The following is a 10,260-nucleotide window of genomic DNA, read 5'->3' on the forward strand; positions in this document are numbered from 1 at the left end:
CCATAATACATGTGATCAAATAAGTCAGTAATCAGTAAAATAATTATTTGTTTGTAATCTTCTGGGTTTTTTTTTAAACATAACTGAATATACAGTAATAAGTACATGCACTCTTGAGTGTGTATAGATCCTAGTCACATGTGGACTATCAGCTTGTGTCCGCCAGGGGCCTCCGTAACCCCTCCCCTCCCTGGCCCGGCCCTCCCCCCAAGGCTATTATGTAACCTCCCCTCCTGGGTGTGATCACTGAGCGCGGAATAAGTACAGGCACCACATTTGTTTTCCTGTCACATTCACAGAAGACCTGGGTGTCGGAGTACAGTAGCCACTTATACCTACCACACGATGTCCTGTACTAAGATCGAGACCTCGGGTAAGACTAACCTTGCTTTGTGTGTCATCACACATTTTACTCAGTAAACAGCTTCTCGTGCACTTTCATTATGTGAAGCCAGCAGCTGTGTGCGCTGCGCTTGAAAAAGCAAGCAAGTCGCAGCGTCAGCATAGGAAGACACCCGGTGGTGTTTAGGTGTCTATCATTTATGACCATTGACATGATAAGGGGGGTGCCCTTTTGCAGGACAGTTTTTTCTATATGTCTGATTTTTCTATGTCATATATAAGATGTTCAAACTACTTTCTTGTTTCATGTTGGTGACCTACTTAAGATATAGAGGGAGTGCACTCTTGACACAATCCTCGCAGATAATTCTCTCAACCTCATTTACATTTATATATAAATGAGGTTGAGATTACAATACCCTATTCATTACAATACCCTGTGTGTGACTATAAGACTGTATATTTTTTTGTCTACATTGGGATGATTTTTTGTTTACATTGGGTTTGGGACCTTACAGAAAAGAGCACAACAAGAGTTATGGTACAGGGACACTATCATAAATTCTGGATTAAACTGGAAAGGTTCTGATAAAATGTTTCTGGATTTGTTATGGATTGCTCCATCTGCATTCTGGCACTGCAACGCAGCAACAGTACCAGTGGCTCTAGGGAATGCATTATCCAATACATCATGTCATCATCCAATGCACTTTCTGTAAACAATTTTGAACAATGGAAAGCAAGAGTTTCATAGTCAAGACATAGTAGGCCCCTGACTGAATACTTACAGTATGTAAATTGGCTCACATCCTCTATGGTCTTGAAATAATCTTTATTCTGGCATATGTCACTGTTCCTGATTGTTCCCATGATAACCAGAATAGCATTATTAACGAGTGTAAACCTCTTTTCTCTGGTTTGACAATTGTCACTATAGGCTACACTGTTACCATGAAGCTAGACCATGTGTCTTTTTTCCCCATCCATAGGAGAGGACCTCTGTAAGCTCCCCTGTCAAACAGACAGGCATGGATTGAAGAGCATTGCAAATCTTGTGCGCTCAACAGAGGAGATACCAGAGCCCATCTCCACACAAGTGAAGGGAACCATCCCTACTTGGATTCGAGGGAACTTCCTCCGCAATGGACCAGGGAAATTTGAGTTTGGCAATGAACAGTAAGGAGTCAGAACCTAATGGATTCTAATGTTATCTGTGCATCTTTGAGCATATTAACATATTCTAACTCTTGCCATGTAGCCTAGCCTATATTTCAAGGTACAGTAGGCCTATACCTCAGGCTCATGGGCTAATTTTACATGCATTATGTAGTTACTTTCAGCTTCATACAGCCATATTACAGCCATGGAGACATCCTTTACCAACACCAGTGCTTTCAAATTGCTTAAATAGTACATAATGAATAATGTTATTCAAACAAAAAAAAAACACAAAATCCTCTGTCAGAAAAATCTAGTTGGCCTCTGTTGTTACTAGTCAAGGATTTGACCACAATAGAATTTGCCTGTCCGTAATAATGGTCTGCAAATGAAAGCCAATTTGACCCATTCCTTTTAGCCTCACATTGTCTGACTGACCTCTTTTTCTGTTCTTTCCCTCCCTGCAGCTACAACCACTGGTTTGATGGGATGGCTCTCCTGCACCAGTTCAAGATCGAGGATGGCCAGGTGACCTACAGGAGCCGCTTCTTGCGCAGCACTTCGTACACACAGAACAGCGAACACGACCGCATCATGGTCTCCGAGTTCGGCACAGTGGCCATGCCTGACCCTTGCAAGAACATCTTCCAACGCTTTCTCTCCCGCTTTGAGTTGATCAGTGAGTAATGACTTTGGATTTACTACAGGATAGGTTATTGTCCGTTTTGTCCAATGGGGTTTATTCTATTGCCCAACTGTGTTGTTGAATATTGCAGATATTAGTATCATTGTGATCTTTATTGTTTTGTCAGTGAGTGGTACAGAATAGGAGTATGTTTCCACAAGGCCTTCATTCCTTACTCAAATCCTGAAAATGTCCTAAAAAGTCATGTGTTCGGCCTTTCAGGTTTCGCAAATCTTGCTCTAGTTTGGGCAATGACAGTACACGGTCCTGATTCTGTTGTCATTCAAGGCAGAATTTCACAGACTACTTAAACCATAAAAAAACTGTTTTGGGCACAACAAATCCTAAGTACATGCATTCTAGATAACACCACAAGCCAGAGAAGAATGTCTATGTCTGTGGGACACAGAGGGAATCTGTTAAATACTCACTTTCATGCCGATTGAATCGTGACAGTATGTGGGTTTTGGATTTAATTACCTTCTAAATAACCTTATTTCAAAGGAATTCAAAAGCGCTTGTGTGTGTCCAATACATTTCGAGATGATTTTACAGAGACAAAAAATTGTGGAGACAACCTCCTGGACCGAAACATTTGTTGTTGCACAAGCAAGAATAAATAACAGACCACAACTTGGAATTGTGTCAAACCTCCATGTTGTAAGGACACGTGTACAGTTATATAACCTCACAATAGTGGTGGAGAAGGAAGAAGGATTTCCTTACAGGAATTCTCTCAAAATATATCAGTGTCATATGGAGGCCCCATTCTCAGTTGTTTGTACGGTTCAATTTAAGTGTGACCCAGTTTTCTTGCCTAGTATGGCGTCAAATCAGCAGGCATGTTAAATCTTGCAGCTTTTACCTTGCGTGCCCCCTTAATAATCTATATGCATTGCATTTGCATTTTTTTCTTTTTCTTACCATCTTCCATACTGTGTGGGGGAATGATAAACATGGGTCTTTGTCCAAGCATGTTTGTCACATTACCAGTTGAATAGAACCTTTTAATTATCTTACCATCCTCCATGTGTGTTGAGGCAACGTAAACATGAGTCTTTGTCCAAGTATCTGTGTCACATTACCAGTTGATTACAACATTTTAATTATTGTCTGAACTGTAAATAACAGAGAAGTATCCGGTTTTTATAGCCAATCCCTGACTTATGAATGTTAACCAACTTCATTTTTATTTCAATTTAGTATATCTTGTCTTTCCTATGTTGAAAAAGGACTCAGGGATTTGGCCTCTGTGTCGCTTTAGTTTCATACTTTAGTGAAAAAGAAGGTCATGAACTAAAAATGAAAATTCACAGACATTCAATGCGATGGAATAAAATGTATTTTTTTCTTTTCTCATCAAAGAACCAACTGACAATGCAAGTGTAAGCTTTGTCAAATACAAGGGTGATTACTATGTCAGCACCGAGACCAACTTTATGCACAAGGTGGACCCTGGAACTCTGGAAACTGTTGAGCAGGTACAAATATTTACTTTTCAAAACATTAACAGAGAAAAGGCAATAGTGCTTGGGAGTGTGCTATGTTAGTTAAAAATGTAAGCATGCTAAAATCTCAAGTACAACGCATGAAATACTGCTAACCTTATTTGCTTATCCTCTAAGGTGGACTGGATGAAGTTCATTGCTGTGAATGGAGCGACAGCACATCCACACACTGACCCTGATGGCACAGTCTACAACATGGGCAACTCATATGGCCCAAAAGGTAAATCACATCAGATGTATCTTACCTTACCTTTGGGCTTGTTTTCTCATTGGCCTGTACACTGGTCTTGTCAGTTGAGATTTTTAAATGGCTTGAACTTGAACTTGAACCCTCACCCCCCCAGGCACTTTCTACAACATTATCTCCGTTCCTCCTGAGCGGGAGACCGCCGATGACACGCTCCAGGGCGCGAAGGTTCTGTGCTCCATCGCCCCTACTGACGGCAGCCGGCCATCTTACTACCACAGCTTTGGTAAAGCCATGCACAGCCTTGCTTTTTAAACATATCTTATACATACTGTATCACCTAATCCATGACAAATGATTTTGGTTCGATGAATATTTATAGGAAACTTTACATCAGTCTAGAAACATTGAAAAACCGTCAAATCATTTGCCCATTCACATAATCTGTTAACAGATATGCTGATTATATTCCTTAATTAAGAATTTGTGGATGACAATGTGTTATCGTTATCATGTTTTGTATTCATATAATTTCTTACAACATGTTTAAATCATTTTAATCTTAAATGCTGTTTCTGATCTGTCCTTTGCAGCTATGTCAGAAAACTATGTGGTGTTCATTGAACAGCCTATCAAAATGAACGTTTGGAAGATTCTCACAGCTAAACTGACAGGAAAGGGTATTAGTGATGCCATCTACTGGGACCCCAGTCTTGAGACTATCCTCCACCTAATCTCCAAACAGACTGGCCAGGTAAGCAGCCTAATCTGCATGAAGGATCAACTCAACTAACAGAAGTGCTGAGAACGTCTTTGCCCACACAACATTCCACCTCCTTTCTCTGAGATGTGACAACTGTATTGCGTTTTCTCGTTTGTCTCTGCAGGTCAGTTCGGTGAAGTACCACACCAAAGCCATGTCCACCTTCCACCAGATCAACGCCTTTGAGCAGGACGGCTTCCTCATGCTGGACCTATGTGCCTCAGATGACGGCCAGGCCATCACCGTCTACAACCTCCAGAACCTGCGCAAGTCAGGGGAGGCTTTGGACCAGGTAGGCCCCTGTTACATTAACTCTCCGTCACAATGCTAAGGATTGCATTGCATTCTCTCTCTCTCTCTCTCTCTCTCTCTCTCTCTCTCTCTCTCTCTCTCTATGAATCTCTTTGTCTTTCATGCAGTGTGAATTTCTATCCTTTCTTTGTGGTGGGCATATGTTAACATTTATTTTTAGTTGAGGGGTTTCTTGTAAGCACACATTTCTTCGAAAACATGTTTATGAGTAATTCCAGCAAAGTGCAGAGGCACTTTAAGTGGAGTAAAAACAAGCCCTGAATCTGTAGGAAGAAACTTCCATGACTTCCTGGTCCGGTATCATCAAATCAGCAGGCATGTTCAATCTTGCAGCACTGAGCAGATCTGGCTAAATCTTTCAATACCAACACAACTTTTAGCCAAATCTGCGCATCACCAATTCGATTGAATGTGCCTGCTGATTTGACAATAGCAGACCAGGAAGCAATGTTATTTTATTTGAAAACACCTCCGGTCTCTGTAGGTAGCCCAGGCTCTGTGATCGTCAAAAACAAACAAAGTGTGAGCAGCCTGTCCTTTCTGTGGTCCTTGGTTCAAATATAATGTATGTTGTTTTTAAACAAAAGCATTGTTTAAATGTCAACATGAACATAAAAACCTGCACAATTGCTGACTGCATCTTTAAGACGCTGTGTTTTTCTGTAGAAATCTTCTCTCCTTCTCTTGTCTTTTGGGATGTATGTAAACACATGCACATACACATCTGCTTTCAGAAGCAATAAATCTAGTCTAGTGCTCATGTTTACTTTGAAGCAAGACGTTTCGGAGGAATGTCCCTCAGCTGTTCATGTGAAGAGTGCTTAAATGAGTTTCGGACGAAAGCAGAAGGAAAAACGTGTTTTTAATGATTTTTGTTTGTTTCATTCTACTTCTGGGCTTCACTTGAAAAGCGTAAGGACAGTTTGTCCAAATACATCTTGCTTTTAAAGAAACCTTGTGTACTTGCTTGGATCTACAACTTCCTCTTTACTACTTCTAGTACATATATATTTATATATATATATATATATATATATATATAGCGGTTGTTCCTGGGATTTTTACAAATGTCTAAATACTTACAGTATGTGTACATTGGAGGCACTAATCGAACACGCTTCATCTGTTCCATGAAGGTGTACAACAAGATGTGCAGGTCCTTCCCCCGACGTTTTGTGCTGCCCCTGGACATAACCAATGACACACCTTTGAACCAAAACCTCAACACACGACCCGACAGCACAGCAACAGCCGTGAAAATCACAAATGGCAAGGTATTATATTTGTGCATACTGTACGCTTCTCTCTCTCTCTCTGCGTGTGAGTTAGGGCTGCAGCAATTCATCAGTTAACTATTTGTGTATAATTGATTAATCGGTTTGAGTGATTTCGTGAAGGGGAAAACAACTCAAAATTCTGGGTTTCAAGTTTGTTGAATGTTGAATGTTTTCGTTGTGTTTTGTTTGGTTTGCTTACTGCTCTGTAACATAAAACGGAATATCCTTGGCATGTGGACATCATCTTGTGCTCTCTTCATGCTCATTTTTTATGACATTATCTAAACTACTTGTCAGTTGATTAGGAAAATAATCATTAGATTAATTGATTAAGAAAATAATTGTTTGCAAAGTGTCCTACACGTTATGCCCTTACTTATAGCCTACTTTATACACAGACTTTATGATTTGCATAATTAATGATCCCACCTTGCCTTTTAGGTGTTTTGTACCCATGAAAATCTCCATGGCGATGACCTTGAGGATTTTGGCGGTTTAGAGTTCCCACAGATAAATTACAACAGGTGTAACACCAAGCCCTACCGCTACTTCTACGGATGTGGCTTCAGACACCTGGTTGGGGATTCCTTACTCAAGATGGACATGGAGGGCAAACAGTTAAAGGTGATTTTATAACCCAGTCAACCACAGGTGGTTTGTTTTTGTTTGGATAAGTAGAGGGTACAGAATGGATGTGTAACTACAGGAAACATTATGTAGAGTATGGATGGGCAAACTCAAGATGATTCATAACTATTTTTCTGTCTTGCAGTCCTGGTACCAAGAGGGTCTCTTCCCTTCTGAACCAGTCTTTGTTCCATCTCCTGAGGCGGTTGATGAGGACGATGGGGTCATCCTCTCAGTGGTGCTCACCCCCACTGAGGTAAGCAACAGTCACAATCTCAGAAATACACATTTAAAGGTGCCAGATTTTAAAATGTGAAATATCAACAGACTGTGAAGAAACAACTGTTAAAAACCCCTGTGTTAACCTGGTTTCTACTAAAGTTAGCATGCTAACAGGCTAGTGCCAGGCTGGCTCTTGTACCACGTGTGGCGCAGTATTTCATACTGTATAATGAAAGTCATGAGAAGAGTGCTGAGTGTTTGCGCTTAAGACAACTTGCATCCTAGAGAACACACAGTTCCTTTAAAAAACATGAATAATAGAGAGCAAATGAGCAGAGCAGAGAGCAGTTAAAAATGTGTAGAATGTGCTCAAAGCCCTGACAGCAACGCAATTACCTTAGTGCGGTGACTGATTTGAGGAGGCAAGGTTATAATGAGCTATCCGTCGAATCACTCATAAATCCAGACACCTTTTTGACAGCTGGCGGCTGGCGGCACCTTCATGGGAGGACCTGTGGAGTGTATGTGTTGCAGAACTGGGTCGAGTTAAAACATGACCTAAAACTCTCTGAGAATGATTTGTTAGCCTACTGTACATTTCAGAGCGCGTAAGAATTCTGAGGCATGATGACGAATAGTGTTCTTGTTAAAATGTCAGGGAGGCCCAGAAAGATTTCATCCGTCGGCTAACAACATTACTTGGTCTGGACAGCAGGAAATACGCTACAACATAATACTTATTATCAGTATCTGAGAGGAGAGTGATATTCTGTTCCCTTCCCCTCATAACAACAATGTATCTTGTTGTAACTCATTGCAATTTGATATGACATGATATGCTTTACTTAAAGCTGCCGTCGGCAGCATTTTTTAGTCATATTAGCTTGAACTGTCATGGGATTCTGGAGGTAGAATATTAAATAGGGTGTTTAGGAAAAATCCCGAATTCTCTAGCTCCCTCTGAAGTCTGTAATCGTGCTTGCAAAAATCGACCGCTCCCTATTTTGTTTAAGCAATCACGTTAGGGGGGAGGAATCGCTACCTGTCAGTCACAGCTTGTGCACACGCTGCTATCCAACAGCTCTGCTGCTCACGTACACAACCTCGTCTCCAGAGGGGGAGGGGTTTGGGGGGCAGTTTTGGAGCTTGGTAGAGGTTGGGGGAGGGACCTGAAAGTTGTATCAGTTAGAATTTTCCGACTTTAGACTCGGAATTTTGAAGGCTTGCCGACGGCAGCTTGAATGTAGTTTTACACAAGAGGAACAATGCAATGTGACTCAAAAAGATTATCATCACTGCCGCTACTCGCCATTTGAGTGCTAAAAGCCCTTCCTTTTAAAAGTTGATATATAAATATCAATGATCAACCATGACACGCCAGCTAGAACCTGCTACTCTCTCTCTCTCCCACTTGTGCTCTCTCAGGTAGGCTATGTTCCCAGTTAAATGGAGTAGCAGAACGTTCGAGCCAGATCTAGAGATTGAGAGAGAACCGACAACAATCATCCTTATGTAACATGGCGTTGGTGCATATTGACATAGGAAACGTTCTGTAAGAAGAACAAAAAGATCAATTTGCTAAATAGCAAAAATTAAATTTGCAATAAATTGCTTTATTGGCTAAATGTCGGTGCCCTACGCACAGTGGCCGGGTTTCCCAGATTCGTTGAGAAGCTCTTACGTGCTAAGAACTTCTTAGGAGCACTCTTAGAACGTTCTTAGCACTTAAGAGCTTCGTAACGAGTCTGGGAAACCCGGCCACTGTGTGATGCGCATGGTGGTAGCAGTGGCACTGATTATCATGTCGCTGTCCACTGAGCATATATTCTAATGTGTTATGTAACCATATCAATAAATAGAGATGTACTTCTTTCCAGGATAAAGGGACATTTTTGCTGGTCCTGGACGCTCAGACCTTCGAGGAGCTGGGCAGGGCTGAAGTGCCGATCAACATCCCGTATGGCTTCCATGGGGCCTTCCACTCGACTGCCTAGGCAAGCAATTGTTCTGACCACAGCTGCCACCATTTATCCCGAGGGAAGACACTGACCAAAGATTCAACTGTGAAATGATAAACGTGCTGATTGTAGCCAGTACCTAACCATTATGACGGTGGCTCTCATGGCCAAGGATTGACAGGAAAACTCATTCTATTCCAAGACTGCAGTGTGTCAAGTGATAATCTGTGTGCATGAAAAGAACACTTGCATAACTGGGCCCATATGGTGTGTACACACATGTGTGTCACCAAACAGGCTTGTGCACAATCAGAGCATGGTGCAGACTCAACATCTTTTTTATACCCCTCTCTCTCTCTCTCTCTCTCTCTCTCTCTCTCTCTCTCTCTCTCTCTTGACTGCAGTGTCAAGTAATAATCTGTATTAAGACAGCACTTAAATAACTCTCATGTTAAATGTTACATGTTTACCGTTACTTTTCTATTTAATCTATTTAATCCAATGTAACTTACAAGTGAGGTTCAATGTAAATGAAGGGTCAGGAAGGGAAGGTTCCAAAGTGCCAAATAATCAGGTGGAAGATGGATGGGAGGAAAGGACACAAAAGAGGAACGTTTGCGGAAGAAGCAGTTTGTGGGGTGGGAGAGTGAAAATGTGTCAAGAATTTAGGTGCGAACCTAATGTAAAGGACCTTTAAAAAAGGAACCTCAAATGTGAAACCCATTTACTTTATATAAGTATCTATATCATTTCTGCACTGTTATGTTCAGTAACTATTCCAGTCATAAGTTGGGTATTAATTCTTTGTTATGATTTTCTTCAAGCATATATATATATATATATATATATATATATATATACACACACACACACACACACACTAATGTATAATTAAATACATTCATTTCAATTATTTTGTATGATAATTGTTACATTTGTTGTGAAGAAAAGATTTTTTAACATACGTTTAACATACTTTAATACTTTTAATATTTTCATAATGTCTGACTGTATTTGTTACATTTTGAATTTTGCACCATTTGTAACTAACTGTATGAATGAAGTTTTGATTACATAAAGAACATTTAAAAAATGAATTTTCATTCTGGTCATTATTCATTTTTATGGGCTACACCAGAAAGTAGTTAAGTATTTTAGGCTACTTTCCTGATTAGAGCCAAAGTGGTAAAGGAAGTTTTAGATACCATAATTGTATTATTG

The 10,260-nt window shown here is 40.5% G+C and overlaps 1 protein-coding gene across 1 annotated transcript; it reads left to right on the forward strand.

The window, feature by feature from the left end:
• Positions 1-229: 229 nt before the first annotated feature.
• Positions 230-10,113, forward strand: bco2a (beta-carotene oxygenase 2a). Its single transcript, XM_062536307.1, has 12 exons — positions 230-373; positions 1,332-1,518; positions 1,968-2,179; positions 3,551-3,666; positions 3,811-3,913; positions 4,038-4,166; positions 4,474-4,634; positions 4,768-4,935; positions 6,092-6,229; positions 6,674-6,856; positions 7,005-7,115; positions 8,959-10,113. The coding sequence occupies exons 1-12, from the start codon at positions 346-348 to the stop codon at positions 9,073-9,075; spliced, it is 1,653 nt and encodes a 550-aa protein (XP_062392291.1). The 5' UTR covers positions 230-345; the 3' UTR covers positions 9,076-10,113.
• Positions 10,114-10,260: the final 147 nt, after the last annotated feature.

The sequence above is a fragment of the Sardina pilchardus genome, chromosome 5 (genome assembly GCF_963854185.1).
Source record: "Sardina pilchardus chromosome 5, fSarPil1.1, whole genome shotgun sequence".
In the NCBI taxonomy this organism is placed as follows: Eukaryota; Metazoa; Chordata; class Actinopteri; order Clupeiformes; family Clupeidae; genus Sardina; species Sardina pilchardus.